The sequence below is a fragment of the Myotis nattereri genome (assembly GCF_964212035.1).
Source record: "Myotis nattereri genome assembly, chromosome: X".
Taxonomy (NCBI): Eukaryota; Metazoa; Chordata; class Mammalia; order Chiroptera; family Vespertilionidae; genus Myotis; species Myotis nattereri.
This window is the reverse complement of record NC_138078.1, coordinates 51,546,008-51,561,163: the sequence shown is the minus strand read 5'-3', so window position 1 is coordinate 51,561,163 and position 15,156 is coordinate 51,546,008. Positions and strand designations below refer to the sequence as shown.

Below are 15,156 nucleotides of genomic sequence, written 5' to 3'. Positions count from 1 at the left end.
GTCTATAGTTATTTTGCCTCTTTCATTTCTGATTTTGTTTATTTGGGTCCTTCTCTTTGCTTCTTGGTGAGCCTGGCTAGAGGTTTATCAATCTTGTTTATCCTTTCAAAGAACCAGCTCTTGGTTTCATTGATTTTATATATATATATATATATATATATATATATATATATATATATACACATATACATACACACACACACACACACACACACACACACACAAACACACTAGAGGCCCGGTGCACAAAAATTTGTGCACTTGGGGGGGGTGTCCTGCTGGCTAGGTGCACTCCCCAGGGGATCATGCCTAAGCTGGCAGTCAAACATCCCTATGGCAGCGCGGGAGTCCTAGGGGATGTTCACTTGCCAGCAGGGAGCAGGCCTAAGCTGCAGTCGGATATCCTTAGTGCTGCTGAGGAGGCGGGAGAGGCTCCCGCCACCACTGCTGTGCTGGCAGCCATCAGCCTGGCTTGTGGCTGAGCAGAGCTCCCCTGTAGGAGCACACTGACCACCAGGGGTCAGCTCCTGTGTTGAGCGTCTGCCCCCTGGTGGTCAGTGTGTGTCATAGTGACCAGTCATTCCCAGTCGTTCTGCTGTTAGGGTCAGTTTGCATATTACCCTTTTATTATATAGGATAGAGGCCTGGTGCATGGGTGGGGGCCGGCTGGTTTGCCCTGAAGGTTGTCCCGGATCAGGGTGGGGATCCTGCTGGGGTGCCTGGCCAGCCTGGATGAGGGGCTGAGGGCCGTTTTCAGGCTGGGCACACCCCCTTCAGGGTGTGGGGTCCCGCTTGGGTGCCTGGCCATCCTGGGTGAGGGGCTGATGGCCATTTTAAGGCTGGCCATGCCCCCCGCCATCCAAGCTCCTAGCCTCTCCTTTTTTTCTTTTTTTATGGGATTTATTTGTCTTCTATAATTGAAACTTTGTAGCCTTGAGTGGAGCCGAGGGCCAGCCAGGGAAGGTGGGAAGCTTGGCTTCCTCCATTGCTGGGGACAACCCTAGCCTCCTGCTTGCTCCAGCTCCGTGGCCACCGCCATCTTAGTTGGGTTAATTTGCATACTCGCTCCTGATTGGCTGGTGGGCATGGTTTGTGGGGGTGGCTTGAGCATAGTGGAGGGACAGTTAATTTGCATGTTTCTCTTTTATTATATAGGATATGTGTGTGTGTGTGTGTGTGTGTGTGTGTGTATATATATATATATATATATATAGTCTCTATTCATTTATTTCCACTTTGATCTTTATTATTTCCTTCCTTCTGCTCATTCTGGGCTTTTCTTGTTGCTCTTTTTCTAATTCTTCAAGTTGCAGACTTAGATGGTTTATTACCAGTTTTTTCTTGTTTTTTGAGGTAGGCCTGTAATGCTATAAACTTCCCTCTCAGGACTGCTTTCACTGTGTCCCATAGATTTGGGATTGATGTGTTTTCATTGTTGTTCGTTTCCAGGATGTTTTTAATTTCTTCTTTGATCTCTTTGGTAACTCACTCATTGTTTAATAGTATGCTATTTAGCCTCCAAGTGTTTGAATTTTTGTGATTGTTTTTATTGTAGTTGATTTCTAATTTTATGCCATTGTGATCTGAGAAGATGCTTGATATGATTTATATCTTCTTAAATTTGGAGAGACTTTGCCTGTGTCCCAATATGTGGTCTATCTTTGAAAATAAAGCCATATTTGACAAACCCACAGCCAACATCATACTCAATGGGCAAAAACTAAAACCATTTTCCCTAAGAACAGGAACAAGACAGAGATGCCCACTCTCACCACTCCTGTTTGACATAGTACTGGAAGTACTAGCCATTGCAATCAGACAAGAAGAAGAAATAAAAGGCATCCAAATTTTAAAAGAAGAAGTAAAACTGTCCTTATTTGCAGATGACCTCATATTGTACATAGAAAACCTCAAAGACTTCATCAAAAAACTACTACACTTAATAAATGAATTTGGCAATGTATCAGGATACAAAATTAACACCCAGAAGTCTGTGGCTTTTCTATACACCAATAATAAGCTCACAGAAAGAGAAACTAAAAAAGCAATCCCATTTACCATTACAACAAAAAAATTAAAATACCTAGGAATAAACTTAACTAAGGACGTAAAAGACCTGTACTCAGAAAATTACAGGACATTGAAAAAAGAGATAGAGGAAGACATGATCAAATAGAAGAATATACCATGTTCATGGGTTGGTAGAATCAGCATCATTAAAATGACCATCCTACCCAAAGCAACCTATAAATTCAATGCAATCTCCATTAAAATACCAATGGCATAGTTTAAAGACCTAGAACAAACTCTGAAAAAATTCATCTGGAATAAAAAAAGACCCCAAATAGCTGCAGCAATCTTGAGAAAGAAGAACAATGTTGGAGGAATCACAATACCAGACATCAAGCTATACTACAAAGCCACTGTTCTCAAAACTGCCTGGTACTGGCACAAGTACAGACATATAGACCAGTGAAACAGAACAGAGAACCCAGAAACTGACACAAAGGAGGCAAGAGCATACAATGGAGTCAAGACAGTCTCTTCAATAAATGGTGTTGGGAAAATTGGACATATACTTAAAGAAAAATGAAAATAGACCACCAACTTACACCATACAGAAAAATAAACTCAAAGTGGATTAAGGACTTACCAGTAAACATAAGATGGGAAACAATAAACATCTTAGAAGAAGCCATAGGCACCAAAATAGCAGACATTTGTTGTAGCAATATCTTTACCGATACAGCTCCTAGGGCAGTGGTTCTCAACCGTCCTAATGCCACAACCCTTTAATACAGTTCCTTATGTTGTGGTGACCCCCAACACAAAATTATTTTCGTTGCTACTTCATAACTGTAATTTTGCTATTGTTATGAATCGTAATGTAAATATCTGATACGTAGGATGTATTTTCATTGTTACAAACTGAACATAATTAAAGCATAGTGGTTAATCACAAAAACAATATGTAATTATATATTGTGAAATATTTATTTCTATTTACAAATAAATGAAATTTTGTCTTGAAGCATGGTGTAGCATGGGTAACAGTCTTAATATAACAACAGTAAACAACATTGCTACATTTTGCAACAGTATGCGTAAAAAGCCAACATCAGTGCGAAGGTTGAGGTTGCTTCTTTCTCACCAGATCAGAAATTCTCAGGGTAGTCTTTGCAGGAGCACAATGAAGATCATCTTCCACAAGTCTGCTTCTGTATTGAGACTTGATAACCAACAAGCTGGAAAACCCTGTTTCACAAAGATATGTTTTTGGAAATGGAAGAAGAAGGTGCAACCCAGTCTCAGACAGAACAGGATATGACTGCAAACACTTGATCCAGAATTTTGTAACTGGCATTGTAGAGAAATCAGTTCTCACTGCATCATTGTTAATAAGTTCAATGAACTCCTCTTGTGCTGTCTCAGGAACATCTTCAACTTTGACTGTGAATGGACTTCTGGCAAGTGCAAATGGGGTGTCAGGTAGATTTGGAAACTACGATGAAATTTTGTCTGCAAGCATGTGCAAGTGTTCTTTCACAGAAATTATCATCATAATCCTTTTGTCAGGTTCAATGTCATGTTCCTCAAAGAAAGCAGATAAGGTAGGCAACATGTAAATTTTATTTTCATCCATTTTTTTTTTTTTTTTGCCAAAGCTGAAGTTTCATTTGGAATGATTGGATCTTTTCAGACAAATCGAGGCATGTTGCATTTGGTCCTTGTAGTGATAAATTTAACTCATTCAAGATGGCAAAGATGTCAACCAAGTAAGCTATTTTCTGCAGTTCACTTTTATCACCGAAAAGAGCTTCGAACTGCGGTCTTGCTTTCTGATTAAAAAATGTTTTGAGTTCACCACGAAGCTCAAAAACATGTTTTAAAATTTTTCCTCTCAACAACCATCTCACTTTTCATTACTTCTTGTAACTCTTGTGGCAGCATCTTCGTTGCTAATATTTGCTGATGAATCATACAGTGAGTTCTGATGACTTTTGGTGACTCATTCAGTACCAAACGTTGAAATCCAGATCAACATTCTAGCATAGCTGGAGCACCATCTGTGCAAGCAACACAAACCTTTCCCAAGAGATCTTATGCTCTTTCAGAAATGAACCAACTGTGTCAAATACATCATGTGCAGTAGTTGTCGTTTCAAGAGGTTTGCAAAAAAGAAACTCATCTTTAAAGTTGCCATCATTTGCCGAGACCGGTTTGGCTCAGTGGATAGAGCGTCGGCCTGCGGACTGAGGGGTCCCGGGTGCGATTCCGGTCAAGGGCATGTACCTGGGCTGCGGGCACATCCCCAGTGGGAGATGTGCAGGAGGCGGCTGGTCGATGTTTCTCTCCCATCGATGTTTCTGACTATCTCTCTCCCTTCCTCTCTGTGAAAAATCAATAAAATATATTTAAAAAAATAAAAATAAATAAAGTTGCCATCATTATATACCTCACGTAAACCAGTAACTGTGAACAGTTTGCAACGTCTGTAGATTCATCAAGCTGGATACTAAATATTGGAAGTGAAGCACATTTAATTTCCTGGATTACCTGATCAAGAATATCAGCAGACGTGTCATCTATTCTTCTGCAGACAGTGTTGTTAGATAAGGAAATTGCACTCAATTTCGTAACAAATTCGTCTCCAATCATAACTCGAACAATGTCTTTGGCCGCTGGCAACAGTAAATCCTCAGCAATGGTGTGAGGTTTCATAGCTCTGGCGATTCTGAGTGCCACCAAATATGAAACTTCAATGGCTGCTATGTTTTGTTTGTGATACTTGCCACCAGTGTCAAGTCTGGCTTTCTTGAGTCCATCAGCTTTGCTTCTAAAATAGTTGGTATCCTTGCCGGCAAAGCTCGCATGCTTGTTATCAAATGGCATTTTAGTTTGTTCAGCTTCATAGATTCGGCTGATAGAACTTCACAACAAATAACACATTGCGGTTTCTCAATTCCTGCTGTAATTATTGAGGTAAAACCGTACTGTAAAAAATCTTCACTATATTTTCTTTTCTTAACGTTCTTCTCTACACGATCCATTGTCATGGGATGGTTTGCTAATGAAAATAATATATAACAATAGCTTTAATAATACCAAAGATGACACATGGCATAGTTCAGTCAATACAGTTCATTAAAGTTTCCTATGATTTACCATTCTGTGTTGTTTTTTTACATACCTGTTACTATCACAAGGGGGCAGTATTCACATCAACCACAGCTGAATATAAAAAGACGGATCGGCATCCAGATTAAGTTCCCCTGGTACAGATATTTTTTTTTGCAGTAGTTGATGATTTTACAGTACATGATTTTACATTTACCCAGTAATTATAATTCATGAAGTTTCATTTTACCTCCAATACTGCTGCTTTCAACACAGTAGCTGCTTTTAACAGAGTAGCTGCTTTCAACACAGCAGCTTCTTTCTACACAGTAGCTGCTCTCTGCACATGTGTGACTGGTCCGCATAAGTACATTATGGTGCCACCCTGTCACATACACCTGTATTTGTATGTGATGGGGTTGGCGCGATGATGTCATCACGCCGGGTACTTATATGTGGGCGTATCTGCATGTGGGCGGACCCACATGGAGACAGATAGAGGAGTGGTGTCTTGGTTCCTAAGACCATCGAAAATATGTGTTTACCGATGGTCTTAGGTGACCCCTGTGAAAGGGTCGTTCGACCCCCAAAGGGGTCTCGACCCACAGGTTGAGAACCGCTGTCCTAGGGCAATGGAAACTAAGGAGAAAAAACAAATGGGACTATATCAAAATAAAAATCTTCCGCACAGCAAAAGAAACCATCAACTAAACAACAAGAAAGTCCACTGCATGGGAGAACATATTTGCCAATGTTATCTTTAATAAGGGTGTATCCTCTAACATTTATAGGGAACTCATACAACTTAACAAAAGAAAGATAATCCAGTTAAAAAGTGGGCAAAGGACCTAAATAGACACTTTTTGAAAGAGGACATACAGAAAGCCAAGAGACATATAAAAACATGCTCAAAGTCACTAATCATCTGAGAGATGCAAATCAAAACAACAATGAGGTACCATCTCACACCTGCCAGAATGTCTATCATCAACAAATCAACAAATGACAAGTGCTGGAGAGGATGTGGAGAAAAAGGAATCCTCGTGCACTGCTGGTGGGATTGCAGACTGGTGCAGCCATTGTGGAAGACAGTATGGAGTTTCCTCAGAAAATTAAAAATGGAACTGCCAGTTGACCCAGTAATACCACTTCTAGGAATATGTCTCCAAAAAACAGAAACACCAAACAGAAAAGATATATGCAGCCCTATGTTTATAGCAGCACAATTTACAATATTTACAATAGCTAAGATTTGGAAATAGCCTAAATGCCCATCAGCAGATGAGTGGATTATAAAACTGTGGTACATCTACAAAATGGAATACTATGCTGCTGTAAAAAAAAAAAAGGAATTTTACCATTTGCAACAGCATGGATAGAACTGGAGAACATTATGCTAAGTGAAATAAGCCAAACATCAGTGAAAGATAAATACCACATGATCTCACTCATTTGTGGAACATAAAGAACATTATAAACTGATGAACAAAAATAGACACAGAGGCAATGAAGCATTGAACAGACTGTCAAACTACAGCGGGAAGGAAGGGGAAGGTTGGGGGTGTAAAAGATCAACCAAAGGACTTGTATGCATGCATATAAGCATAACCAATGGACACAAGACACTGGGGGGGGGGGCGGTGAGGGCATATGCTGGGGGGTATGTGAGGCCAGGGGGAGGTCAATGGGGAAAAAAGGAGACATATGTACTACTATTTGTAATACTTTAAACAATAAAATTAAATTAAAAAAAGAAGAAAATGGGGGCACTATGAATCCATAATTATTATTTGCAAACAACTTATAGGTCATGATTCATGGAAAACAAAGTTAACAGGAACATAGTCTTTATAAAACTTTGGTTAGAAAAATGTCAAATTCTCAATGCAGAAAATTAAGCACAAATGTCCTTATGCTGGAAGCAGGCTTTCTGATAATTGATATGACTATTCAGAATACAGGTGATATTTCCATAAGAATGTGCTTTATTTATGCCAAAAACTACTGAATGAAAAATATTTTACTCATTCTTTCTGTTGTGGGAGCTGGAAGAAAAATGAACAGTGATTCTAAGGTGATTGTGAAAGGTTATCCTACATCCACCTCGCCTTCTCTCACCACTCAATATTCACCAGTGTCTACAAGTCCTGCATTATATTCTCTTTTGGATTATGTTTTATAATTGTCATTTTGGGGACATTTATATTACCTCAGGACCGAAATTCAGAACTAGAAATTTCCTGTTGTCTTTATCCTATATAATAAAAGCCTGATATGCTAAAAAAAATGATCAGCTTAAAAATTAGCCTGCTATATTTGGTCAAACTTTTAATGAACTCACCCTGAATGCCTTGGCAGGGCCAGATGAAATGATTTTGAGGGCCTTATATGGCCTGTGGGCCGGATGTTCCCCACCCATGCTATAGGGTATAATGTGAGAGCATGAAGGAGGTCTCACCATATCAAAATATCACTGACGACCATCATGGAGCCTAAAGTTCTGCCACAAGTGACTTCTTTGCCTTTGAAGGAATTTCAGTCTCTGAGAGGCCTATATTAAAATATAACTATTTTTAGGAGGGAAATCCTCTAACAATTTGTCAATTATCAAAATATTAGGAAGGTTTAAGGGTATAAGCCTAAAGGAATATAGAATAGATATGTGGGGACAACAGGGAGTAAAAAGGATCCTAAAAAGCTTGGGCCTACTTTTTCCTACTATTTCCTAGAGCAGGTTCTGTATGTAAAGATTTGTGAGCTTGTTTTCCAATTATAAGCATTTTTAAATAGTTATTCGCCTCCAAGGTAGAAGTTAAATGCCAGAAAGAAAAACAAAGATTGATGAAAGAATAAAAGAAGACATGCTAAAGAATATTGTTCATACACATTCAGGAGTATGCAGTTTGCTATATTGATTAAATGGTAAGAGTTTTCAAACTGGAGAGAACTATAATCTAGTACAACTCTGTGGTCTTAGATACGAGTAACTTGGCACCTAGAGGAGAGATTGGGTGTCTTGAAATGCTATTAATTCAGTGATGGTCACTAAATATTTGGGAAGATTAAGAAATAGTCTTTGGAAGTTCAGGTATAATTTTAATTAATTAAGTGAAATAAATTGCTTTTAGTTTTGACATTTGTTGTAGCACTAGTAGGATTCCATGTGAAAATCCCAAGTGGTCTAGAGTTTTATTTTAATGCAAATCAGGGAGTTTTTTCCTAAAGCTAGAGGACAAGGTTTAATGATGAGGTTATGCCTAATGCCTGTCAAGATTTGGCATTGTCTCTTTCAGTCATGGCAATATATGGACTAATTTCAGTTCTACACAATACAATAGGGAAATCTATTTGCTGGAGGGAGGAGGAATCACTTAAAAATTAACACGTAAACCAAGAAATAGATCACTAAGTAGAAATACAGGGCCAAATGACAGTACTTATTACTGGGAAAGCTAGGAAAATTATGAAGAAATCAACCATTTTATCTCTAGAAAGGTGCTTAAAAACAATGGAAAGTAATATAAAATTGAAACTGTAAATTAATGTTATAGCCTATATCATTTTTAAAGTGAGATGTGCTTTTCCAGCTGAATTTTCTCATTCAGACAGAATATTGCTGATTTTCATTCTGATTGTTTGTGTTCGCTTGGCAGAATTCTCACTATTCATTAATGTTCTGGTTATTTCTTATCAGCTGTCCCAGTTTTGTCCTTCTGATCAAGTAATTCTGATTGCACAGAAAACATGTTTACTGATGGCAGCTTCAGTTGATCTAGAGCAAGGGAGAAAAGCTTCAACAGCTTTTGAACAGGTAATGTGCAACCTTCAAATAAAACACAAGAGTTCAGTGTGCTATTTGGTATGTCTACCTTCCCTGATGCAGTCCTTTTCTTATTTTCTTTTTTTAAAGAATTATTTCCTTCCTTCCAGCAGTATCTAAAGGTTACCTTTGGCTTGGCATCTTTTTAAAAGATTGAATGTCACTTCTTTTAAAATGTCCCTTGAAATAGACCACTCTTTCCAAATCTGTTTTTTAAATATTCTTTAATTTCATCGTCTCCCTGTGATCATATGTGGTCCATAGGAGTTTTTTCTCTTTTGTTTCCTTTCACATATTCTTTAAGGAAGAACTCCTCTACTTCTACAGCTTTGATAAGCCATCTGAAATTATTTATGTGTCTTGTTGTTCTTTGCTCAATTGCATTTGCTTTCTTTGGCCCATGTCCTTAAATATTTTATTATCAACTCAATTTTAACAAGACAGAATTCCTACCTTTGCCTAAATTATCTCCTTTTTTTCTTTTACCTAGACACAAACAACAAAAAGTCTTCCCAATTTCTCATATTTGCCAGCTTCTTTTCTTTCCAATGGATATAAATCCTTCTTGCCTGGTTATTCTCTTTGGTTAATCTCTTTTTTCATATATGATTCTTCAGATCTGGAACAAACTCTCACAGATTTCTGGTGACACATTTTCCTTCCTTTCTCTTCCCTTGCTGAGAACAACTCAAAAATCATTTGAGTACACTCTGCTAAATACTGGGAATAAAGAAGACAGAGTTCTTAACCCTGAGGAGTAAAACATCCCCTTTTTAGAAACCTTCCCATTATAAAAGATGAGAAAAGAATCTGTGTGCCCCAGAGCAAAACAAAAAAATAACAATTTTGCTTCTTAACAAGTGAGGGCAAATGTAATTTTATTCTCAATAAGATTTTTATGCTTTACTAAAAAATAGTAATAACATATTGTTTTTGCATAGTGCTTTTAACTTTTTTAAAGTTTTCCGTTTAAGTTGGTAGTCCCAATGTTATTAAATTTTGTATCTCAGTGAATGGAAATCAAATTGACATGAGGGAAATTTCACAAAATCTTAAGTACGAATTCTTAATTATTTTGTTTGTTTCTAACAACTGTTCATTTTTTTCTATTCTTTCTCTTGCACACCCTAATATTTCCTAAGAACTATCTTAGTAACCCTTATATAATTTCCTTTGCCTTTGAAAGGATTTCTGTTTAGGTAATTGAAGATGCACTTCTGCCTTTCACCATCTAAGTTCAGTCTGTATGAATGATGCTTTATCTTTCTAATGAGGATTTGTTGGATTCTACTAAATACATCAGTTCCTTGTTCTGTAAATCCTCTTAACATGGAATATTTCCAGATAAATAGATGATAAAGGACTGTAGCTATCCTTTATAATCTTATCAACATTGTCTCTGATCTCCTGAGTATGAGTTTGGAGGAAGTGAGAGATGCTTTAAAAAATATAGTAATTGTAATTTATCAAGAAACCACATCTTTTACCTACAATAGGGGCAGATAAACTACTGCTAACTGGCCAAATCAGGCCTACAGTCTGTTTTTCTATACCCTCAGAGTTAAGAATGGTTTTTACATTTGTAAAAGATTGTAAATGAAAATATAGGACAATATGTGAAAGAGAAGTTATGTGTCTGACAAAGCCTAAAATATTTACTCTGTGGCCTTTTACAGAAAAGTATCCTGACCCATGTCCTAGATTATTTTTAACAGACTTATTGAGGTATAATTCACATACCTTATAATTTACCCATTTATAATATATAATTTTATGATTTTTAGAATATTCACAGAGTTGTGCAACTATCAACACAATCTCATTTTAGAACTTTTTCCTCACTCTAAAAATCCCTTGCCAATTAGCAGTGACTTTCCATCCCTACTACCAGCCCTAGGCAACCACTCATCTCCTTTCTGTCTCTATAGATTTTCCTATTCTAGATATTTCATGTAAGTGTCATTATACTATTTATAGTCTTTTATATCTAGATCCTTTTATTTTTATTTTTTTGGCTGGGTACAGTGAACTTTATTGATGGTTCATGGCAAAGTAGGGCTTCCTATGCCCCTCCCTTCTTCAGGGGCTCTGGGATGGAAACGGTGGTCAGGAGATTCTCAATGTGTCAGGGGATCGATCTGGGACAAGGACTCCCCAGAAGCTGAGGGCCTCTCTTCCTCTTGCTGGGGCTGGTGATCCAGGGGACTCTCACTCCTTGGAGGCCATTTGGACCATAACGTCCACCACCCTGTTGCTGTAGCCAAATTCATTGTCATACCAGGAAACGAGCTTGACAGAGTGGTCATTGAGGGCAATGCCAGCCCCAGCATCAAAGGTGGAGGAGTGGGTATCACTGTTAAACTTGCAGGAGACAACCTCGTCCTCAGTATAGCCTAGTATGCCCTTGAGGAGGCCCTCTGATGCCTGTTTCACTACCTTCTTGATATCATCATATTTGGCAGCTTTCTCCAGGCCGCATGTCAGATCCACAACTGACACATTGGGGATGGGGACACAGAAGACCATGCCAGTGAGCTTCCTATTCAGCTCAGGGGTGACCTTGCCCACAGCCTTGGCAGCTCCAGTAGAAGCGGGGATGATGTTCTGGGCAGCCCCTCAGCCATCATACCACAGCTTCCCAGAGGGGCCATCCATGGTCTTCTGGGTGGTGGTCATGGCATGGACTGGTCATGAGTCCCTCCATGATGCCAAAGTTGTCATGGATGACCTTGGCCAGGGCGGCCAAGCATTTGGTGGTGCAGGAGGCATTGCTGACACTCTTGAGGGAGTTGTCATACTTGTCATGGTTCACACCCAACACAAACATGGGGGCATCCACAGAAGGGGTAGAGATGATGACTCTCTTGGCTCTGCCCTTCAAGTGAGCCCCAGCCTTCTCCATGGTAGTGAAGACACAGGTGGACTCCACAACATACTCAGCACCAGCATCACCCCATTTGATGTTGGCGGGATCTCGCTCCTGGAAGATGGAGATGGACTTTCCATTGACGACAAGCTTCCCATTCTCAGCCTTGACTGTGCCTTTGAACTTGCCATGAGTAGAATCTTACTGGAACATGTAGACCATGTAGTTTAGGTCAATGAAGGGGTCATTGATGGTGACAGTATCCACTTTGCCAGAGTTAAAAGCAGCCCTGGTGACCAGGCGCCCAATGCGGCCAAATGCATTCACTCCGACCTTCACCATCGTGTCTCAGGGTTGTGGCTGCTGGCACAGCTCAGGAAGAAAGGTTTTCTGATGAACAGGAGGAGCAGAGAGCCTATAATTTTTCAATAATGTTTTTTAGGTTCTCCATGTTGTAGCTTGTACCAATACTTCATTCCTTGTTATGGCTAAATAATATTCCATTGTATGAATATACCACATTTTGTTTATCCATTCACCCATTGATGGATATTGGGGTTTTACCAATTTTCAGATATAATGAATAATGCTGCATTTCCAAAGATTTTGTGGATATGTGTTTTCATTTCTCTTGAGTATATACCTACAAGTGGAATTGCTGGGCCATATGGTAACTTTATGTTTAAATCATTTGAGGAACTACCAGACCATTTTCCAAAGCAGCTGTACCATTTTACATTCCCAGCAGCAATAGATGGTGATTCCACTTTCTTCACCTCCTTACCACCACTTCCTATTATGTCCTTTGGATTATGGCCATCCTAGTGAGTATGAAGTGCTCTCTCATTACAGTTTTGATAAGCATTTCCCTAATAACTAATCATGTCATTACTAATGACTAATGACAAAAGATGTTGAGCATCTTTTCGTGTGCTTATTTGCCATTTATATGCCTTCTTTGGAAAATGTTTATTCAGATTTTTTTTACTATTTTAATAAGGTTATTTGTCTTTTTATTATTGAATTTTAATAGTTCTTTATATATTGATGCTAGGTGCTTACCAGATATAATTTATAATTATTCTCTCCCATTATGTGGTTCCATTTCCCTTTATTGCTAGTACCCCTTGAAGCACAATCTTATTTATTTCTTTTTTCTTTTTTTAAAACCACTTTATTAAGGTATGGTTTAACATATAAAACACTGTACACATTTAATGAATACAACTCCATGAGTTTAGGGATAAGTATACACCCATGACACCATCACCACCATTAAGGCCATAAATATATCCATCATCTCCCAGTTTTGTCCCATCCTTATAATTATTATTACTATTATTATTTGTGTGTATATGTGCTAAGAACACTTAACATAAGATCTAACCCAAGCAAATTTTAAGTATATAATATAGGCACTGTGCTTAATAGTAGCACTAACCATTTTTATTCTTTTTAAAAATTTTTATCTTTATTGTTGAAAGTATTATAGATGTCCCCTTTCATTCCCATTGACCCCTTCTAGTCCACACTCACACCCCACCCCAGGCCTTCACCACCTATTGTCTGTGTCCATGAGTTTTGCATATATGCATACAAGTTCTTTGTTTGATCTCTTCCCATCCATCTGTCCTCCCCCACCTTCTCTCTGAGAGTCCACAGTCTGTTCCATGTTTCTTTGTCTCTGGATCTATTTTGTTCATCAGTTTATTTTGTTTTTTAGATTCCACATATAAGTGAGATCATGATATACTTGTCTTTCTCTGATTGACTCATTTCACTTAGCATAATACACTGCAGGTTTCTCCAGAAGCAGAAACATTTTTAATCTTGATGATGCCCATTTTATTTATTTTGTTGCTGTTGCTTGTGTTTTTGGTTTTATGTCTAAGATCATTGCCTAATCCAGTGTCTTTTGGGTTCATTCCTGTTTTTTTCTAAGAGTTTTATATTTTTAGTTCTTACCATTTGGGTCTATGATCCATTTTGAGTTAATTTGTATGGGTGGTATAAGATAAGAGTCCAGAGTTATTCTTTTGCATTTGAATACCCTGTTGTCCCAGGACCATTTTTTGAAAACTATTTTTTCCCATTGAATTATCTTGGGACCATTGTTGAAAATCAATTGTCCATACATGAAAAGGTTTATTTTCAGAAACTCAGTTCTATTCCATTGATATCTGTGTCCATCCTTGTGGCAATACCACACTGATTTTATCATTGTAGCTTTGTAGTAACTTTTTTTCTTTATTGATTAAGGTATTACATATGTGTCCTTATCCACTCATTGTCCCCCCACACTCATACCCTCACCCCCCTGGTGTCTGTGTTTATTGGTTAAGCTTACATGCATGCATACAAGTCCTTTGGTTGATCTTTCCCCCTTACCCCTGCTCTCCCCTACCTTCCCTCTGATGTTTGACGGTCTGATCGATGCTTCTCTGTCTCTGGATCTGTTTTTGTTCATCAGTTTATGTTGTTCATTCTCTTCCACAAATGAGTGAGATCATGTGATATTTATCTTTCTCTGACTGGCTTAATGCTCTCCAGTTCCATCCATGCTGTTGCAAATGGTAAGAATTCCTTCTTTTTTACTGCAGTGTAGTATTCCATTGTGTAGATGTACCACAGTTTTCTAATCCACTCATCTGCTAATGGGCACTTAGGCTGTTTCTTTTGAAATAGAGATGTATTAGTCCTTCAACTTTCTTTTTCTTTTTTCAAGATTGTTTTGGCTATTCTGGTTCCCTTGAGTTTCCATATGAAAGTTAGGATCAATTTATCAATTTTTGCAAAGAAGCCAGATAAGGTTTCAATAGGGATTGCACTGAATCTGTAGATCAGTTTGGAGATTATTTATTGCAATCTTAACAATATTAAGTCTTCTAATCCATAAAAATGGAATATATTTCCATTTGTTTAGATCTTTAATTTCTTCCAACAGTGTTTTGCAATTTTCAGAGTATAAATGTTTTACTTCTTTTTTTTTTTTTTTGGTATTCTATTCAAATTTTCTATTTTTGAGTCAGTTTCAGTAGTTTATGTTTCTAGAAATACATCCCTCTCAATCAAAATTGTCTAGTTTTTTGGTTTACAATTGTTCATAGGATTTGCTTATAATCATCCTTTTTATTTCTGTAAGGTTGATAATGATGCCACCTCTTTCATTCCTAATTTTAGTCATTTGTGTCTTCTTTCTTTTTTTCTTGGTCAGTTTATACAAGGCTTATCAATTTTGTTGATTTTTTTTTCAAGAACCAACTTTTGGGTTCCGTTTTTATCCTATTATGCTTCCAGTTCCCATTTCATTAAGTCTCACTCTAATCTTTATTATTTTCTTCCTTCTGGTTGC

General features: G+C 38.0%; 1 protein-coding gene and 1 pseudogene across 2 annotated transcripts in view; one reads left to right on the top strand and one right to left on the bottom strand.

Moving 5' to 3' along the window:
* The window catches only part of TEX11 (testis expressed 11), a gene marked incomplete at both ends in the record, with an annotated part of 435,711 nt that overhangs the window by 364,666 nt on the left and 55,889 nt on the right, over positions 1-15,156 (top strand). Inside the window, one exon of the mRNA XM_081081640.1 lies at positions 8,813-8,929. Coding sequence (XP_080937766.1) covers positions 8,813-8,929 — 117 coding nt within the window. The remainder of the gene's footprint in view (positions 1-8,812; positions 8,930-15,156) is intronic.
* LOC308510816 (glyceraldehyde-3-phosphate dehydrogenase-like) lies at positions 11,147-12,161 on the bottom strand (annotated as a pseudogene). Its single transcript has one exon. The product of its transcript is annotated as a glyceraldehyde-3-phosphate dehydrogenase-like (transcript).